This window comes from Lithobates pipiens, unplaced genomic scaffold (genome assembly GCF_037356315.1).
Source record: "Lithobates pipiens isolate NorthernLeopardFrog02 unplaced genomic scaffold, aLitPip1_a1.2 Scaffold_8, whole genome shotgun sequence".
NCBI lineage: Eukaryota > Metazoa > Chordata > Amphibia > Anura > Ranidae > Lithobates > Lithobates pipiens.
Window position 1 is genome coordinate 489456133 of NW_027507903.1, and position 21320 is coordinate 489477452.

The 21320-nt window shown below is 43.6% G+C and overlaps 1 protein-coding gene across 17 annotated transcripts in view; it reads right to left on the reverse strand.

Moving 5' to 3' along the window:
- Positions 1-21320, reverse strand: part of LOC143960435 (liprin-beta-1-like) — a 172035-nt gene that overhangs the window by 40135 nt on the left and 110580 nt on the right. For 10 of the 17 annotated variants that reach the window (XM_077469056.1, XM_077469046.1, XM_077469045.1 and 7 more), the window contains exons 4-10: positions 19466-19552; positions 18886-18999; positions 17372-17503; positions 16883-16984; positions 13074-13166; positions 12473-12565; positions 6003-6117 (exon numbers count right to left, since the gene is read on the reverse strand). In XM_077469056.1, coding sequence (XP_077325182.1) covers positions 6003-6117; positions 12473-12565; positions 13074-13166; positions 16883-16984; positions 17372-17503; positions 18886-18999; positions 19466-19552 — 736 coding nt within the window. The remainder of the gene's footprint in view (positions 1-6002; positions 6118-12472; positions 12566-13073; positions 13167-16882; positions 16985-17371; positions 17504-18885; positions 19000-19465; positions 19553-21320) is intronic. The other 7 variants (XM_077469057.1, XM_077469055.1, XM_077469054.1 and 4 more) reach the window with 3 other exon arrangements.

A 21320-nucleotide genomic window follows, 5' to 3' on the forward strand; every position in this document is an offset into this window, starting at 1 on the left:
CATTTGGCAAGAAAGTGGTTGGAGCCAGACACTTCTACTCCTGCACAAATCCTAGAGAAGGTCGTGATGGATCGCTACCTCCGAGCGCTTCCTACTGACCTGCAACGCTGGGTGGGACAAGGTGATCCTAAGAATGCAAACGAACTTGTCAACCTTGTGGAGAGGTTCCAGGCGACTGAGGACTACCTCCGTGATGTTCCTGCAGCATCTTCACCTCCCCGGAGCGCCAGATCTGTACCGTCAGCTGGTAAGAGACTTCCATCTATTGGGGGAGTGTGGAGGGCTGCTGATGGGGGGAAAAGGGCTCAAGTGGTGTCTCAGGGACAAAAGGCTGGTGATGGTCCCGGGTGGCTAAGGGGCTCTAAAAAGGACTCCTTGCCAAGGGGACCAGGCCCTATCCAGTGTTGGAGATGCCATGAGGCGGGACACGTGTCTGCCCATTGCCCCCTTACCACTGAACCCATGGAGTGTGACGCTAGCCGGCGTCAGTCGCTATTTGCGGAACCATCTTGTGCTGCAGTTCCTGGACTAGAGACTGAACCGCAAATCTGCAACATCACAATCAATGACTTTCCTGTTAAAGCGTTAATGGACTCAGGAAGCCTCGTAACCTTGGTGCATGCTAGCCTGGTGACTGGGGACTTAGAGTCTAAAAAGCATATGAGTGTTGTGTGCATACATGGTGATACAAAAGTGTACCCTATAGTGCTGGCTAAAGTCGGGACTGAACAAGGCACCGTACAATATGAAGTGGGTGTGGTTAAAAACCTCATGCATAATGTAATATTGGGGCGCGATTTTCCATTATTCTGGGCTCTCTGGGAAAAAAGAAAAATCCCCAAAAGGAGTGAGGATACCTCTAAGGTGGTTGCCTTGTCCACTGTGAATGATAAAAGTGTACAGGATGAAAATGATTGTTTTCCTTTGCAGGTCCTGGCTGGGGAGGAGGAGGCTCCTCCCACTGAGCAAAATATACTAGACTTAGAGGTGTCTAGCGATAATTTTGGGGCTGCACAATTACAGGACCCCACTCTCAAAAATGCGAGAGAGCAGGTTGCTGTTATGAACGGGGTACCTCAGGAACCAGATGCTGAAAAAAGATTTCCACATTTTTCGGTGACTAATGATCTTTTCTATAGAGTCAATAAGGTTAAAGATGAGATTGTGGAACAGCTTCTGGTACCTAAGCCGTACCGGCGTCAGGTGCTTGACATGGCACATAACCATGTTCTTGGGGGACACTTGGGGACTGACAAAACGCGAGAGAGGGTTCTCCAGAGGTTTTTTTGGCCGGCCATATATGATGACATTAAAAAATACTGTGAGTCGTGCCCCACATGTCAGGTTAGTGCCCCAGTGTCACATTTTCGCAGTCCTTTGGTTTCACTCCCTATTATAGAGGTGCCTTTTGAGCGTATTGCCATGGATTTAGTGGGTCCCATTGTAAAGTCAGCTAGAGGACACCAGTATATTTTGGTAGTCATGGATTATGCGACCCGCTATCCTGAGGCTGTACCCTTAAGAAACACTGCATCTAAAACAATTGCACGTGAGTTGTTTTATATGTTTTCTAGGACTGGGATCCCCAAAGAAATCCTAACTGACCAAGGTACGCCATTTATGTCGAAAGTAATGAAGGAGTTATGCAAACTATTTAAAATCTCACACATCCGTACCTCTGTATACCATCCCCAGACGGACGGATTGGTGGAGAGATTTAATAAAACTTTGAAACATATGTTGAAGAAAGTGGTGGCAAAAGATGGTCGTGACTGGGATCATTTATTACCCTACCTCATGTTTGCTATTAGGGAGGTGCCCCAAGCGTCCACAGGGTTCTCACCATTCGAGTTGGTCTATGGTCGTCACCCTAGGGGTCTACTGGACATTGCATAAGAGACATGGGAGAATGAGTCCACCCCATACAAGAGTGTTATTGAGCATGTAGCACAAATGCAGGACCGTATAGCCACTGTAATGCCCCTGGTAAGGGAACACCTCCAGAGGGCTCAAGAGGCCCAAAGTAGAATTTACAACCGGTCCGCAAGAATCAGGACATTCAACCCAGGCGATAGGGTCCTTATACTAGTCCCCACTGTTGAGAGTAAATTCTTGGCGAAGTGGCAAGGTCCCTATGAAATTGTTGAAAAGATCAGTGAGGTGAACTACAAGGTGCACCAACCAGGTAGAAGGAAGCCTTTCCAAGTTTATCACATAAACTTGATCAAGCCCTGGAAAGACAGGGAATCCTTGGTGGCGACAAATACTGTTAATAATTTGTCACAACCAATCCCTCCAGTCAAGGTAGGTGATACGCTATCAGTGTCACAGAAACAGGAGGCTCAGGAATTTTTACAGAAAAACAAAAACAAGTTCTCTGACCTCCCAGGGCGTACACACCTCATCCATCATCACATTGAAACTGAGCCTAGAAGCAGAGTAAACCTTAAGCCCTATAGGATACCGGAGGCACGTAGGGAAGCCGTATCTGCCGAGGTAAAACGTATGCTTGCTCTGGGGGTAATTGAGGTGTCACAGAGTGAATGGTCCAGCCCAATTGTGCTAATCCCAAAGCCCAATGGAACTTGGAGGTTCTGTAACGATTTCAGAAAGTTGAATGAGATCTCCAAGTTCGATGCGTATCCTATGCCCAGGGTAGATGAGTTGATTGAGAAGTTGGGTAACGCCAGGTACATAACCACCCTCGATCTCACAAAGGGCTACTGGCAGATTCCACTTTCTGGTGAGGCTAAAGAGAAAACTGCATTCTCCACCCCTGATGGGCTATTCCAGTATGTAGTGATGCCATTCGGGTTACATGGAGCGCCTGCAACTTTCCAGAGGTTGATGGACTTGATTCTGCGACCACATCGTGATTACTCAGCTGCCTACCTCGATGATGTGGTCATTTTTAGCCCTGATTGGGAAAGTCACCTCTGTAAGGTACAGGCCGTGTTGGATGCCATAAGTGATGCGGGGTTGACCATAAATGCCGAGAAGTGTGCTCTAGCCCTAGAAGAGGCCAAATATCTGGGCTACATTATTGGGAGAGGGTTGATTAAGCCACAGCTAAATAAAATTGAGGCAATACAGAGTTGGCCTAGACCCCTGACAAGGAAACAGGTTAGAGCTTTCCTGGGTATTACGGGGTATTACCGCAGATTTGTGCCGAACTTTGCCTCAGTTGCTGCTCCACTAACTGACTTGACAAAGGGCGGAAAGACAGCAATGGTCACGTGGACCCCAGAGGCCGAGAAGGCTTTCCAAAGCCTTAAGTCTGCCTTGTGCCAACCACCTGTCTTAGTTACCCCCAATTTCAGGCGAGAATTTCTGGTCCAGACAGATGCCTCTAACACAGGCTTAGGTGCAGTACTCTCACAAGTAGTGAATGGTGAGGAGCATCCAGTAACGTACTTGAGTAGAAAACTAACCCCGGCCGAGAAAAATTATGCCATTGTGGAGCGAGAATGTTTAGCAGTAAAGTGGGCCCTAGAATCTTTAAAGTATTACTTGCTAGGCAGGAAATTCAAGTTGGTGACAGACCATGCCCCCCTAACATGGATGAAGTTAAACAAGGAGAGAAATGCAAGAGTGACTAGATGGTTTCTCTCCCTACAAAACTTTAATTTCACTGTGGAACACAGGCCAGGGAAATTACAGGCAAATGCTGACGCATTGTCAAGGGTAAGTTGTCTGTGGGGACAAAAGGCTCAGCCCTCCGGTCTGAAAAAGAGGGGGGGGGATATGTAGACATGTCACTGGAGAAGTGATCGAGGGGGTGTACATCTCACCTAGGTTGCTACACAGTGTGAGATGGTAAATCCAGGATGGATCAGTTTCTCAGCAGCGATATGCTGCTGAGTTGTTATTTAATTTTGCCGGGCCTGGGTTTATATGGAATGGCAGGTAGGTTTGGTAGAGGGACCTGTCATTCCACACCCCCCGATCCAGTTCTGGGTTTTGGATCAGGTGAGCTTTGATCCTAATTAGCCTGGGAAGGTAAAGGCTCTGCTGGGCCTGCAGGTGATTGCTCTCAGCCAGGGAATGAACAATCTGTGTGTTGAAGGAAGCTGCAAGCACAGCCACTGCTGGAGCTAAAACTCACCCTGCGATATCCAGGCGAAAGACGCTGTGTTTGTAAGTGTCAGATAGGTGAGAAGAACCTGTTAGTAAGCGCCCAGCCGGGCTAGGACTTTTATTTTTGTTGTACTTAGAAAGCACGGTGTTGCTGTATATTTTGTTTGCTGGACTGTTTGTACCACGAATAAACGCCAAGATCTGCTTTATAAATTCCAAGTCTGCTGTGAACTGTGTCCAAACACACCCTACCCCGGGAAGATCCCTTACAATATATATATATATATATATATATATATATATATATATATATATATATTATATACACACACACACACACACACACACACACACATACACATATATATATATATATATATATATATATATATATATATATATATATATATATATATATATATATACACACACACATACACACACACACACACACACACACACACACACACACACACATACATACATACACACAAACCCTACCTAAAATACACTGAACTAAATTTTAAAAACAAAAAAAATCCTGTCCAAAAAATACTGACCCTGACCCAAACACTAACCCAGATTAAACCTTGATCTAGGTTATTTTTATTGTTTTCTACACACGTTTTTCCCCTTTCTGCAAGAACAGAGAAAGATATATTCTGTCGGTCTTTTCCATTCACAGAGACACAAAACATGGGGGCGGGCTGCACAGTGACAGATCACGGTGATCACCAATCAGAGGCGATCGCAGCGGTCAGGTGACCAGGAGTCAGACGTTTTGGGTCCTGATTGGTAGAAAGGGGCCCGGGCTCTCAGTGAGACCCTGGTCTCTGTGCTGGGAGGGGCCATGTGGCACGCTCCCAGCACAAAAAGGAAAATATGCCATTATGAGGCCCCACAGAAACAAGCCCAGTCCAGTGGGGGCCTCATATTTGTGTATGGTCAGTGTGAAGGGGTTAAGTAAAGCAACAAATCACATCTTAGCTTTTGGTATTTTAGCATAGTTTGGTTTTCTTATGACACCCAAATAGATGTTACAGTAAACAAGCAGAAATGACATGCATGGTTATTGGAAATCTGTAAACAAACAAAAACAGATAACCTGCTCACTGAGATTCTCAGCTCCACACAGTCTTTAAAGAGACCCTGTCACCAGACCATGAATTTCAATAATCTTCCCTTAAAGTATAGCTAAAGGCAAAAGTTTTTTTTTTTTTTAGTTTTGGATAGAGTGGAGAGGGTTTAGAACACCGTAGTTTTTATTGCTGTCTGTGTCCCGGGAAGGGAGATTTACTCTATTTGTTCTGTTTACTATCATCATTGAAAGGGAAAGAAAATCCCAAATTTTGGGTTGTCCCCAAAAAAGCAATAGAGGGGAAATCTTCCAATGGCAACACTAGTTCTGGTGACTGGAAGATCCCCAAGGAATTCCCTTAATTTTCAGGGATTTCCTCTCACTTCCTGTTTGGCTATGTGACAGGAAGTGAAGGGGAATCTCCACAATGTGACAGAAATTATAACCCTCCCTTGCTCTATCCCATAAAAAAATAAAAAATCTAGTCTATAGTATTCCTCTTCACTCCTTCGCTCCTGAATCTGCAAAAAAAACAAACAAACAAACAAAACAAAAAACGGGAGGGCCGGAGGAGCTGGGCCAGCACAGAAAGTAATAAGACACTCCCCATAGAGGAGGGAATCTATTCTTTCTGAAATAGTAACATTTTCTAGCAAGTTCAATGGAACAGTAAGCATTTAAAAAAAGTACTGGATTTTTCTGTGCTTTTACCTACATTTTTGGCATTGGTGACAGGGTCTCTAAGTAGTCACCGCAAAGCACAACGCTGATTCACAAAAATGATCTGCATCTCCTGCTCCACCAGGCAGGCTGCAGGACATTTGACATGCAAAGATACAGTCCTCACCTCTGTCACCTGTTCCTTTGCTCTCTGTCCCCAGCGGGGCATTCACATTCTCTTGCAACTTCCTAATGTCGGCTTCCTTCAGCTCCAGCTCTTCCTTCAACATTGTGAGTTCATCCTGTACAAGGACAGAATTGTAATTAGTTCCGACAGAGATTTATATTTTTTTTTTGTTTTTTTTAGCAGCCCTTTTCTGCATGGACCGTGTTCTGGTACACTTAGTAGGGTGATAGGGAGGGCGCACTCATGGAATAGTAGGGTGGCGGGGAGGGCGCACTCATGGAATAGTAGGGTGGCGGGGAGGGCGCACTCATGGAATAGTAGGGTGGCGGGGAGGGCGCACTCATGGAATAGTAGGGTAACGGGGAGGGCGCACTCATGGAATAGTAGGGTAACGGGGAGGGCGCACTCATGGAATAGTAGGGTGGCGGGGAGGGCGCACTCATTGAATATTAGGGTGGCGGGGTGAGCGCACTCATTGAATAGTAGGGTGATGGGGTGAGCGCTCTCATTGGATAGCCGGGCAAAGGGATTGGGCACACTCATTGGATAGTAGGGTGATGGGATGGGCATACATTGGATAGCAGGGTGATGAGGAGGGCATTCTTATTGGGTAGTAGGATGATAGATGGTGAGTGCTTTTGTTAGATAACAAGATGGGGTGGGAGCTCCCATTGGATAGAAATTAGGGAGATGTGGTGGGAGTTCTCACTGCATACTAGGATGATCAGGGACGCACTAATTGGATAGTAGGGTGATAGGGTGGAAGCTCTCCTTGGATAGTGGGATGATGGGATAGGGGCACTCATTGGATAGTGGATTGATCAGGTGGGCATGCTCATTGGACACAGTAGGGTGATGGGGTAGGCATGCTCATTGGATAATAGGGTAATGGGGTGAGGCCTTTCTCCTGAGTTGACCCCAGTAGTGGCAGAGTGCTCAGCAGAGCTCCCCAGATGGACAGAAAAGATTTTGCTGGTTCATAAATAGCAAGCACCAAATGTAAAACTATAAAAAGGTGAATAGATATATATTACAGAAAAACAAAAACAAAAAAAAAATCACAAACATCAAACAAGCATGCTACAAAAATTGAAAACCAAATAGGTGCCCAAGAGGGGAGCGATCAATTCTTCCTCAAAAACATTTAAAGTAGATCTAAAAAACAAACATTCACTTAAACCTTTACCATGTTAATGTCATTTCAAAAATGGTTTTAAAACAATTTACATCTAAGAAAGAAAAAAAAAAAAAAAAAAGCGTTCTTCTGCCACTTCCTGTTATGAGATGACAATTGTCCCCCAAATGTGATCTGGTCTTACCCACCCCTGGTGGAGACACATTGCCCAGGCAGGGTCCACAGTAGTCACTACCAGGAAGCCATTCCAAAGCAATGCATGTAGATAGGAAGTGGCTGAAAGAAGCTTCATGAGATAAGCAATACTAAAGTACTAAGGAGGTGCGTGCTCCTCATCGGTCATCTCGATATCTAGCAAGTTAATGAGTTGGAAACAGCATGCAGACAGAGGACATCTACTCCACATGCTTGTTCCAGGGGAGCACAGCATGGATCAACCTGCATGAAAGACAAGCCAGTAATGACCTCTCCCATATTTCTGGGCAGGTTCCCTGGAATTTATTTCAGTTTTAAAAATCGACCTTCTGGTACTTTATTAGTGGATGAGAACCTCCTACAGCACAGCTTAGGCATCTCAGATCACACTGAAGGTCTACAAGGCATATTTTTTTTTTTTTTTTAAGATTGGTGAAGTGCTGTGAAAACTTTCCCAGTTTATAAAAGTATTACACAGGGACAAAGTTGTGATGCAAAAGAACAAAGAAAAGCTAAAAGATAGAGAAAGGAAAACCAAAAAATTGGCAAAGTCAATAGATTTCCTTGAGGAAAACTCTCTGGTTTGGCAAAATATATCTACAGAGTAGATTTCGCAGCCTACAGGTGGGTAAACACACTATAAAGAAAGTCAGGTGAACGATCGTCTGGTTTTCCTCGACATTTCACAGCAAGTCAGAAGAGAGGATGGAAATAAAGTATGAAAGCTCTCGTACAACAAGGATTGATTGTTTCTGATCGGTCTTTCGTATCAGATTTTTCTCATACAAAAGCAGTACACCATAAAACGAAAATTGTTTGTCCTGATCACGTACCAGAAATTCTTTGGAGTTTCTCACTTTGGACATTTTCGTTTGGAACGTCTGAATCAGATGTCAAAAGTGGCATACCTACTATACGAAAAAGTGAACAATCGTTTCTCGTACAGGATTTTTCTTCTGATTTTCAGTGTGCACCCAACTTATAGTATGGCTAATGTCACGTGGGCTATTCTGCTGCTAGAGACAAATCATCAAAGGCAGGATCTCTATGGAGGCTGCCTGTCTGTTCCAATGGAATCGCTCCCTCTAGCCAGATGTGGCGAGATGTTGCTGGCCCAAATGCTGCTGAAGTTCTATTCCTGGTGATGGGAGAGACATCTCATTGCCTTAGCTACAGAGGGAAAGATTCCATAAGGACAAAAATTAAGCCTCTTAGCGATTCAGCTGCTTGCGATTTTGACAAATCGCCACAGGCAAGATCGCTAGTGGTAGAAATCATCCACGGCAGAATCACGAGGGAGAGCCTTCCAGCTACCTCTATGGAATTATTCCTTCACTGGTCCCTAATGCTGCCTAATCGCTAACAGCCGGGCAGTGAGGAAGCGATTTTGATTGCCCAGATAGCAACTCCATAGTGGCTCTCAGGCAGTAGATTGCCTGTCTGACAGGATTATTAGCCTGATGTCACACCGGCAATTTTTAGGTGCAGATTAATCTTTGCTATAAAAAAAAAGGCTAATGAGAGCAATCAACAGCCTTTTGTAGTTAGAAATGTAATTGCAAGAGTTGCTGGTGATTTGTTGCTGCTACAACTAGTGCTAGATCGTTGGGTTGGTGAGCTGTGCTACTAACGGCTCCTCTTCAGGAATTAGTAGATAAAGTGGAAGTTCTAGCACTAAACTAGGCCCCTTTCACAAGATCTGCCTGCTCGGATATGCCTGTCCATTTTTCTGGTGGATCCGAGCGGGCCACCCACTGACTTCTATGGGCAGGCGGATGTCAGTGGAGAAAGTGGAGATGTGTCTGCCGACAGTGAGTGGAGACGGATCTGTCACCCATCCCCCCCCACCCCCGCTCAGCGGGGATCAACAGAGTGATCTACCGCTGAGCTGGCAGAGTCCGTCCAGCGGATCCACCCTGTGTGAAAGGGGCCTTTACGCCAAACCTGCTCCCAGCCACATTCTAAACCTAATCTAACACTGAAAAGCAAAAATCGCTATAACTTACCTATTCTGCAGCGGATGCAGGACAGGCAGCCGACAACAGGAGCCCCATAATAAGTCTATGGGTGGCGTCACTTCCCAGCAGTGTTCATTTTGGCAGCAATTTTTGATTTAGTTTTAGTCTTGGGACTAAAACTAAAATGCATTTTAGTCTTCTGCAATAGTTTTAGTTTACTAACTCTCCGGTACATTTTAGTCGACTAGATCGGCTGCAGAATAGTCAAGTATAGCAATTTTTGCTTTACAGGGTTGGAAAGATTAGGTTTAGAATGTGGCAGAAAGCAGGTTTAGAGTTAGTTCGTTTCTGCCTGGACTTACACTTTAAGCCATAGAGGTTTATGAGGCGCGATCGTGATTTGGTCATTGACATGAACACTATTCAAAGTCCATCGCTGAACAACTGAAAAAAAATGCTGGAAACAATATCGCTGATTTTGTAACTATTCATCATAGCTTTCATTAGCATTTGTCTTGTTGGAGAAAATGAATTACAGTGTCAGTGAAAGGACTACAGAAGCTCCTCCCCCTAGTCTTGCCTTCCATTACAGGGGGACATTGGAGTTTACATAACATACTGAACATTGGTGAGAAAGTAAATGACCTGGTTTGAAATTTCAGTTCAGTGCACATGAAGTTACATGTGTTTAAGACTACAGAACACCTCACCACCTCCTTTGCAACGCTGGGTAAGGTGGTCTGTGGGCGGGGCTTACAAAACAGCTTGGGATAAGAGGTAGCACTGCATTTCTGGCAGGATTAACAGTATTTGGACCTACCGAATATAATAAAGTGCTTTCATAGCCCTTTCACACCGTGCCACCCCGGGCGTCGGCAGTAAAGCAGCGATATTTTGCAATCCCGGAGCGAAATCGCAGAGCTGCCCCATTGATTTCAATGGGGAGCAGTGGTGGAGGAGCTTTGAAGAAGCTGCTGGCAGGACTTTTTGTAATGCCCCGCCAGCGCACCGCTCCAGTGTGAAAGCCGCTATACAGGTGCCATTTTTAGAACTGTAGCGCCTGAAAAATGAGTACACCCCTTTTGAAAAGTACAATTTTAATCAATATCTCAATGGACACAAGAACAATTTCCATAATTTTGACAAAACTGAGTTTTATAGAACATTTGTTTAGCTCATTACATGAAAGTAAGGTCAATAATATAACTGATTACAAAATCTTCAGTTTTACTCAAATTAGTAGGTGAAAAAGTGAATAGACCCCACAACAAAAAACTACAACAACTAGTGTTTTGTAAGGACATCATCAGGTCTTCTAGACATGGATTGAACAAGTTGGCGACATATTACAACATTATCTTTTTCCATTCAAGAACGACCTCTTTTAGAGCCTGGATGCTGGATGGAGATTGATGCTCGTCTCTTCAGAATTCCCCATAGGTGTTTGATTGGGTTCAGATCGGTAGACATACTTGGCCACTAAATCACTTCTTTCACTCTTTTCTTCTTCAGAAATGCAACAGTGGCCTTAGATGTTTTGGATCATTGTCATGTTGGAAAAGTGCATGACGACCAAGGGCACAGAGTGATGGTAGCATCTTCTCTTTCAATATATAGCAGTACATCTGAATTCATGATACCATCAATGAAATGCAGCTCACCGACACCAGCAGCACTCATGCAGCCCCACACAGAAGGACACTGCCATCATGTTTTACTGTAGGCACATATTTTTTTTGTAATCCTCACCTTCAGGAAATTATACAGTTTTGAAGCCATCAGTTCCAAAAACATTCATCTTGACCTTATCGCTCCAAAATAGAGTTCCAGTACTCCTCTTTTTCATCATGGGCCCTGGCAAATTCTAGGTGGGCTTTTTTGTGCATTGGATTTAGGAGAGACTTCCTTCGTGGACGACACCTATGCATTCCATTCGTCTGCAGCGCACACCGTGTTTTGTTACAGGAAACAAATCACCCCAGTTTGGCCTTCTACTTCTTTAACTGCAGTGAACTTGAATGCCGATTTTTCCTCAAGAATTTTTTTCTATCAGAAGACTGTTGAGGGATTAACTTCCATGGACAGCTTGGAGGTCTCTGTTGGATGGTTGCAGTTCCATCTTTGTTAAGTTTTTGTATATCACTTTTGTTACAGAATTCTGACCGATAAGTAAAGCTTTGCTGATCCGCTTGTAGCCTTCACCTTTCTTGTGTAAAGAAATTTTCTTTCTCAGGCCTTTTTCTCGTCCGTGTGGTACCAATGCTGACAGCATGAAACTGCAAGGGGTTTTCTTTGTCAAGTAAAGCCCCTTTTATAATCAGCTGTCTGCTGGACACCTGTTTAATGAATAATTAGGGTTGCCTGTAGTTAAATTCTTGTTAAATTAGGATTTTGCTGTCTAAAATTTAGCTTTGCTCTGAACTTCCACACATACGGACCGTTCTTTTCATCAGTTCACTTGTTTTTCATCAGTTTTCCATCAGGTTTTTTTACATCCACTACCAATGCAAAAAAGCATGAAAAACTGACCATTTATCAATTAACGTCCATTTTCGTCCCATCCGTTTTTTTGACAGATGAAAAATAGAGCTTTCATCCGGTCAAAAAAAAAAAACCTGGATGTTTACGGAAGTAGATGAAAATAGAAGATCTGTTGTCATCGGTTTTTCCATAGGAATACATTGATGTCAGTTTTTCATCTGTCGACGGACGAATGGTCCATATGTGTGAAAGGGGCCTAGGATTTTCATTGGGGTGTATTCATTTTTGCAAAAAAGTTAGAAAAAATGATTTGTGTGTACAAATGAACAAATCTTGGTTGCACACAATTGCCCGCATTTGTGGGAGTATTTTGTAGTATAGTGTCCCATAGAAAATGTCTGTTCTGAATGGAAAGTAAAGGTTTTCTGACAAATCTGTTGGTTTATGCTGAGCACTGTATGTCAACGGTCATGTTAGGACAAGCAGCAAGAAAGAACCGAACCTCCTCAACTGGGTCAACAACATAACAAAAAAAAGAAAAAAAAAAAAAAAAAGAAAAAGGTTCAGCACTTAAAAACTTGTGGTGATGCGAGGTTGTCACATGGGAGAACACAGCATACATGCTCAAATGCAAGCACCGCAAGGCCGTAAAACAATCAGACAAGAAATACAGACTGCAGGCAATGGCAGTGGTACGGCACCTTCAATGTCTGGCACTTGTGCTCCATCCGCTGCTTCTCATAGTGCATCTGACCCACTTTGATTTTCATGCTAGAAAGCTTGGCCATTAAAGACTGGTGACAGAGAAAGCAATGAAAGAGAGAAAGGCAGAGCAAGAGAGAAAGTGCAAACCAGCACATACTGACATCAACGATTTTGACCTGTAATTTGGCCTGGATCTAATACGATTTCTTGCAGTGTTAACAGTTTAGCTGTAACACATGCTGTCTACTAGATCCTGGTTGTGCATGGCAGCATCAAATAATCATGTAGTTAAAGTGTAAGTCCTTTTTTTTTTATTGTCCCAGGAGGCAACAGTTCACAAAACAGGAAGCAGACATATATAAAAAGGCCCACTCATCTGTACACCCCAAAACGGGGCTCAATCATGGGGCTATGAAAGGCGCTAATGATTATGCTGCTGTGCACTCTCAGGAGCTGGGAGAGCACGTTAAAAATCTTATACAAGCAATCTGTCACTTTTACAATAGTTTATGGTGGAATATTCAAAGTCCTATATAAGCCCAGAGGAGGCTGGTTCTCTTTAATGTGCACACAGGGAAATTACAGTTGGTAACTTGCCTTGGTGGACTTTAGCTTCTTCTCATATTGGGTCCGTTCATTTTCCATTTCCACCACTCGGAGTCGCAGCTCGTTCATTTCCTGCATCAGGCCCTGTACCAGGAGAGAAAGCCAGAAATTCTACTGAGAAACTTGCTCCCCCACGATGGATAATACAAAAATCTGAGCTACCCAGCTATACCCACATAGGGCTTCTAAAACTGCAACTTGCTGTGACTCCACCACAAACGCACAAAACCTTCTGTAATGGGCAACCAAAGCAGAGTTTATCACTCGTTTTCCCTTCAGGTTGGTTTTAGACACAGTAGGGATAGACAATATGCTGACCATAGCATCCAATTGTAGAAAAATAACGAAAGGAGAGAGAGAGAAAGAAGGGGAGAGGGAGCGAGAGGAGAGAAAGAAGGGGAGAGGGAGCGAGAGGAGAGAAAGAAGGGGAGAGGGAGCGAGAGGAGAGAAAGAAGGGGAGAGGGAGCGAGAGGAGAGAAAGAAGGGGAGAGGGAGCGAGAGGAGAGAAAGAAGGGGAGAGGGAGCGAGAGGAGAGAAAGAAGGGGAGAGGGAGCGAGAGGAGAGAAAGAAGGGGAGAGGGAGCGAGAGGAGAGAAAGAAGGGGAGAGGGAGCGAGAGGAGAGAAAGAAGGGGAGAGGGAGCGAGAGGAGAGAAAGAAGGGGAGAGGGAGCGAGAGGAGAGAAAGAAGGGGAGAGGGAGCGAGAGGAGAGAAAGAAGGGGAGAGGGAGCGAGAGGAGAGAAAGAAGGGGAGAGGGAGCGAGAGGAGAGAAAGAAGGGGAGAGGGAGCGAGAGGAGAGAAAGAAGGGGAGAGGGAGCGAGAGGAGAGAAAGAAGGGGAGAGGGAGCGAGAGGAGAGAAAGAAGGGGAGAGGGAGCGAGAGGAGAGAAAGAAGGGGAGAGGGAGCGAGAGGAGAGAAAGAAGGGGAGAGGGAGCGAGAGGAGAGAAAGAAGGGGAGAGGGAGCGAGAGGAGAGAAAGAAGGGGAGAGGGAGCGAGAGGAGAGAAAGAAGGGGAGAGGGAGCGAGAGGAGAGAAAGAAGGGGAGAGGGAGCGAGAGGAGAGAAAGAAGGGGAGAGGGAGCGAGAAGAGGGAGGGTGGAGAGGAGAGAGGGAGCGAGAAGAGGGAGGGTGGAGAGGAGAAAGAGAAAAAAAATCAAAACAGACTAGGGGAATATAGATGTATTACAGAGAGCTATAGAGACAATGAATAGATATATAGGAAAAAAAAAAAAAAAGACAGGAAGGGAGAGATAAAGATAAAGATAAACAGACAGAAAGGCATACTGTAGATTGAGTTATTTTATATAAATGAAGAGAGGGAATTGTTGGCCATCACACACTGGCATATCAGTAATATGTAGGATACGTCACGGCACAACATTCTACAGACTGCGTGTTATTTTCAGCACACAAAGAGGAGGAAGTGGCAGTTAAATTGGCATCCACCATGCAATTTGCACACATCAGTTGCAGCTATTTCTGAACACAGGCAGGATCAGCAAGTTCTATTCCATAGCACAGCGACATTACTATTTCTGAACTTGCAGAGAATCCATGAGCTCTGTTCCTTAGTACAGTGACATCAAGAATGAAGGGCAGATGTAACAAAACTATTCCTTTCTGTAGTTTTCCTTACACACATGTACACTGAAAAGGTAGCAGTGGCACGTAATAAATTTTACTTTTACAAAACCCAATAACTAACCACAGACAGCTGGGAAACTGTAAGCCTGCATTTCACTGTTAATTTTGGCAGCAAATTTCAATTTAGTTTTAGTCTTAGGACTAAAATGGCATTTTAGTTTTAGTCCCATTTTAGTCTTCTGCAATTGTTTTAGTCGTATTTAGTCGACTAAATCTCCAGTAGATTTTAGTCAACTAAAATCTCTAGTACATTTTAGTCGATTAAAACTAATTTTAGTTGTCTAAAATCGAATGGGTGTAATTAAATTGTAATGCGTTAGTTAACATTTCTCTACAATTTCCAAACTCATTATATACTGCTGGAGTGAAAAATCGAATGTGTTATTATTTATGGTATTCAGGTACAAACATGCACTACAGACCAGTGTTAATTTTGAAGTCCAATTTCAATTTAGTTTTAATCTTTCGACTAAAATGGCATTTTAGTTTTATTCGCATTTTAGTCATCTCAATTGTTTTAGTTTTAGTCATATTTTAGGAGACTAAAATGGTATTCATTTAGTCGACTAAAATGTTTTAGTAATTTTAGTCGACTAAATTAACACTGCTGCATTTCAGCACTTGCAACATGTTAGTTTGAGGAAAAGAGCATTGAGTGGCTATAATATCAAATGAATTACAATCAGTGCAAAGAGAAATATGGCATGTCATTCCTTTTTTTGGCCACAAGAAATCAGTGTTTACAGTCTTAAGTTGGCAATGTAAGATTTCTACTTCCTGTCTGTAGATTCACTGCAGGTCAGGCTTGGTGATGTCCTTCCTGTAGAGGGAGTGGCTTCATGCCTCTGTCATGTGATGACCATGCTATGCATTTAAATAAACTGGTGCCGCTAGTTGGCTCCTCCTCGCTGAGGAAGTTTGCGTGAATGTAGCACGTACGGGGGAAGGAGAAGGGTTGCCACCTCATCCCTTTAAACCTGAACACATATTAATTACACAGGTTCTGTGGCTGATTAAGGTGGTTATTAAACTCACTTGGTGCCTTATCTGCATTAAACTAGCCTCAGAACCTGTGTAATTCATATATGTTTGGGTTTAAAAATGGATGAGGGGGCAACTCTAGGAATGAGCCACGTTCTGACGTCACTCGCTGTCATCTTGGACCTCCATGCTTAAGGTGTCTGCTCCTATTTGCACCATTTCTTCAAAGCCCATGCGAGTAGCCATTTGTTAAATAAAGCTGTTTTAAAAGGAAATCACCAGGGCGCACTTAGATTCTGCTATACCTCTGGGATATAGAACGGCGGATCTGGATCCTGCTTGGAGATTATATCCATATACTTCTATAAATTTACATTAGGTCTAGTATAAATGTGTTAGACTTGTAAAAAAATAAAAATGTATAAATAAATATATATATATATATAATCAGCTAAAGCATTTTGGCATTTCAGGGTCTAGGATTCGTGTAAAAGGGCATCAGTTTGGCTGCTGAACTAATATCCACACTGCTTGTTTTTTTTTTGTTTTTTTTTTAAAGTTCATTAATCTTGTTTTTTTTTTCTTAAGACTAATAAATTCATATTGGACTTACTGCACCCTCCCCCTTTGTATCTTCATTGGACTGCTCCAGTGGCCAATAGGGAGACCCCGTATGATAGAGTGCTTTCTTAGAACTAGAGCCCACACATTTGATTACACTTACCACTGGGTCCAGGACTCCAAATCTTCCTTTGACTTTCATGAAGGAAAGCTCCCCAATGGAGTCATAGAATACAAATCAAAACCTAATAAGGTTTCTAACACTTTCCCACAATAAAGAAAAAAAATTGAAGCTGGACTTCATTTTATGGTCAGCCATAGTAAGGGTCCCCTAAAAAGGGCCCAGGACAACTAGCTACACCTTTTCCACTGCATCATTGGTGATAAAAAGGAGTCCAGTTGGTTGCACAGGGCAACAAGTCCTGTTTCACTTCTAGGCAACAAGTTAATACAGGAGTGAAAAGCCTTCACTGGTCAGGGATGCACAGTGGCTGCCACCTTCTGAAGACCACAGACAACTCTATATGGCAATGCCATGGCAGCATTAGGTAAAGTATTGAGTTAAAACCCCCTTGATATTATATACCAACACCATGCAACAAGCCATCACATCAAGTCACCTCTTGATCCCCATACTGTAACCTCTTATCTTGAAACAATGCCAGTTCCACCTCCAGTTTCTCCATCTGTTGCCTCAACTCTGATATTATCTTATGAAGAGACTGAACAACAGAGGAAAGAGAGAGGGGGTGAGAGCAAACAGGCAGTCGGCACAAAAAGAGAGAAAACCATGCCTGAGCCATTCAAATAACTTCTAGAAGAGTTAGAGACCCCATCACCAGACAATTTGCTTCAATAACAATTTTCCCATAAGATATGTGCACTTAATGTGTTTTGGGCATGCTATTTACTTGAGTAGACATCCAAAACTGTGATGTCAGCAGCCTCAAAGCTTGCAAAGGACTCCATAGTATTCCTCTTCACTTCTTCAGTGGCTACATTATATATACATATATATTTTTATTCTTTATTAAATGTATTTATTTCATTTATTGATATTGGCTGGTTTGTCACAGTCCAGCCCACGCAGTTAGTCAGTCTTTATATACCTCTGTGTCCTTGTATTTGTCCTCAAAGTCCGTGTGATCCTTCTCCACTGCAGTCAACTTCAGTTTAAGAGTAGAAATCTCCGCCATCAGATCAAGTTTCTGAGTTTCTAGTGTAGTTCTGCTCAGAAGTTCCTAAACATTAATCAGAGTTACACTTTGAGGTAGATCATAAAGAGACCATAGGTTTTATACTATACTATGCACTGTAGCTACACCTGCACTAGACAGCAAACGCTGATAGCAATGCATCATAGGAGATGAGTTTTTTTCCTGGTTCAGCACCTTGTGATCTTTTTTAAATATGCTGCAAACTTCTCTGGCAGAATAACTGTGGGGTAAGTGTGTCCAGCCATTCTACTTTTGTTTCAGGTGTTAATGGGACTAAGATACAGAGACGTGCATGTCAGAACTTTTTAGGATAAAAGTTCATTGAAAGTTTTCTAGGTCACCAAGAACCCTCAAGCTCCACACTACATCGTTATTATTCAGCATGGCTTCAGGAAGCCTCCTCTGACTGCAGAGAAAAGGATGGGCTCCTAATTTGGAAGAGAGATCATCTATCCAGGGCTGTTCAGGAATGTCCATTGTACTGCCTGTCACCGCCAGTCTGATCATAATCTCTGTATTTAATGGCTGTGTACTCTGTGTAAGGGGTCCAATCGTGCTGCTAATGTACCATTTGTCTGAATTAGTTTTGTATACGGTTTACATATTTTACCATTTGGTTTTGAAAAACTCACCCCCAGTACAAAGAAATGTTTCCAGCAAATAAAAGGTTGTACAAGGACCTTCCAGTGATTGCATTTACAAGCTTGTGCTAGTATTGTATGTTTATGTTCATGCCAAGTTCAGGTTAACATTCAAAGCATGCAAGAAAGCGTGATTTGGTTAAAAGGGGTTGTAACGGCTCGTGTTTTTTCACCTTAATGCATCCTATGCATAAAAGGTAAAAAAACACCTTGCAGTCACCGGCCCTCTAGCTCCACCGTTTTACTTGCCTGAGCCCCGAATTTCTATCGGTGCATCCCCACCTTCCCCCTCTCCACGGGTTCACTGCTCTTTATTGGATTGACAGGAGCACAGCCATTGGCTCCCACTGATGTCAATCAAATCCAATGACGCGGGGCTTCAGGGGGTAGGGCGGAGTCCTGCATTCGGCCTCTATGGATGCTGAATGCTGGACTCGCAAGGTAACCCCCTCAGGAGAGCGCTTCTCCTAGGGGGTTATCTAATGTGGGGAGGAGCCGCAAGAGCTGCCGGGGGACCCCAAAAACTGATGTTTGGGGCCCACTTTGTGCAAAACGAGCTGTACAGTGGATGTAATTATGACATGTTGGCCAACAGCATCTTGTACCATTCAAAAGCTAAAATCAGGTCAAGTACAAGAAAATGTAAAAAAAAAAAAAAAAAAAAAAATTGTGGATTTGGGTTGCCAGGAACAGACCTGTAAAAGTCTTGTGTACAGGTGTCCTTCAAATAATATATCTTATCCCCAGCAGGGGGTGCCTTCTCACCTGCTGCAGCATTTCCTCCGTAGCATTCAGCTTTTCCCTGTGTTCCTCCAAGCAGAACTCCAAGTCTCGTATCTTCTCACCCTGGGCTTCTACCTGGTCAGTGAGCACACTCACCTATTTAATGAGGAGATAGGAAACGTAACTGAAAAAACTCAAATATATTCAAATACATTTATGGCAAATTATAGGAAACAAGCATCTTTCTGGAGACTAAACTGCCATGCAGCTAAGATTTCAAAGAAATTTTTATGGCAAAACCTATTAAGAAAATTTATAATTTGGGTAGTCCAAGGCAGGTCCAGGGCTGTGTCCTTGGGCCTGTCTGAAAATCTCACCACTATGGCCAATTGTGAACTGTCCATATCTATTTCATCAGGGCTACAGGTAACATGATTGGTACCTTGTCGATCTAGCTACAGTTGACAAGAGGTTTCCCCCAACTCCCTGGGAAGAGACACGCAGGATTTGGACTAAAGAAGCAGAACGTGAAGGAGCCCAGAGGAAACTAGTGTGTAATTTCAGATCTTGATGAAAGGGGGGCATGCTTCACCAGACAGTGAACCATTGCAGATCACCGTACCTGCAGCACTAGCGACTCCTTGTCATTCTCCAGGCGACCCAGCCGCTCCTGGTAAATGTCAGCAGTACCCGAGATGTGTCCATTAACCTGCAAGACATGGGATACATAAGAAACTGGGTATAGCAGAACACGGTTCATAAAGCCCCATACTAGTAGATCTAAACCCAATAATACAATATCATATAGGCTTCAAAATGTTAAAGTAATTCTAAAAGTTCTTTCCAGCCTTTTAAAATCTGAAGTTTTCATTAAAACAATCCCTGGTGATGCTGCATTAAGGTCCTTGTTTAAGCGCTTCCTTTTTAGGCTGGGTTCACACTGCTGCGGGGGGAGATCCGGATGTGATTCGCACCGCAAATCACATCCGATCTCCGTAGCGATGCAAGTTCAGCCATACAGATAGTATGGCTGAATTCGCATCGCTCCCGCAGCAAACTCGCACGGGACCCTTTTTTTGGTCTGCAACAGAATCGGATCGCATGGGGGTTAACACCATGCGATCCGATTCCTGTGCGAGTCGGCAGATCGCACTGCAATATGCGGACGGATCTGGGGGTGTCATTAACATATCATTGACACTCCCAGCCGTCCGCATAGGGCAGTGTGAACTGCCGGCGGGAGTAATGCGATGCGGGAAAACGCCGCGGATTCGCGGCGTTCCCGCATCGCAGCGGTGTGAACCCGGCCTTAAGGGTGACAACTGTCTCCCAATTAAAAAGTCATTGTAAACCCTCACTTTGTAAATCAACCCATTCAATTTAAAATAGAAATTAAAGTTAAAACATTTGTGTATACACTTAAAAAAAAAAACAAAAAAAAACACACACACACACACACCACTAGATTTTTTTTTATTTTTTTTAGAAGTGATCACATACCCTCTGTTCTCAGCTGCACAAAGAGCTCAGAGAGCTAGGAAAGGAGAAACAGCAGAACACTGATCTTTTCAATGAAAGACAAGTCAGGACAAATCTGATCACTGGAGGAGAGTAGGCTGAGTTCCCAGCATAGCTAGAAAAACTGACCATGGTGTGTCCCGCTTAGTGTGGTCAGGTTTTAATAGGAAAGCAGAGGGGCTGGCAGGAACACCAGGGATTTCACACAAAGGAAGCAATACAAAGAGAACAGGATAGTTTTTCATTAAAGTACAGGATACAGCAGGCACATATCAGGAATACGAAATGTTGGGTTTACATATTCTTTAACCACTTCAATGCAGGGCACTTTAGCATCTTCCTGCCCAGGCCAATTTTCAGCTTTCAGTACTGACACTTTTTAAATGACAATTGTGCGGTCATGCTATACTGTACCCAAACTAAAATTTTTATAATTTTGTTCCCACAAATAGAGCTTTATTTTGGCAGTATTTGATCACCTCTATGGTTTTTATTTTTTGCTAAACGGATGGAAAAAAAAACACCAATTTTTTTTTTTTTTTAATTCTTTGTTTTTGTTATAACATTTAGTAAATAAGCAAATTTTCTCCTTCACTGATAAGTAGCGATAAGCTGCACTGGTGGGCACTGATAAGGCAGCACCGATGAGGTGGCACTGATGGTCACTGATAGGCGGAACTGATGGCTGGAACTGGCAGGCATTTTTCACTGGCACCGATTGGCAATTGCCTGGTGGTCTAGGGTGGCATACCAGGTGGTCCAGTGTGGTGGCCTTCCCTGGTGGTCCTGGCTGTCCTGGGCGGGGAGTGCTGATAATCAGCACAGACCACCCCGTCAGGAGATCAGCCAATCGGCTCTCCTCTACTCGTGTCTCACAGACATGAGTGAGGAAAAGCTGATCAATGGCTCTTCCTGTTTACATCGTGATCAGCCATGATTGGACACGGCTAATCACGTGG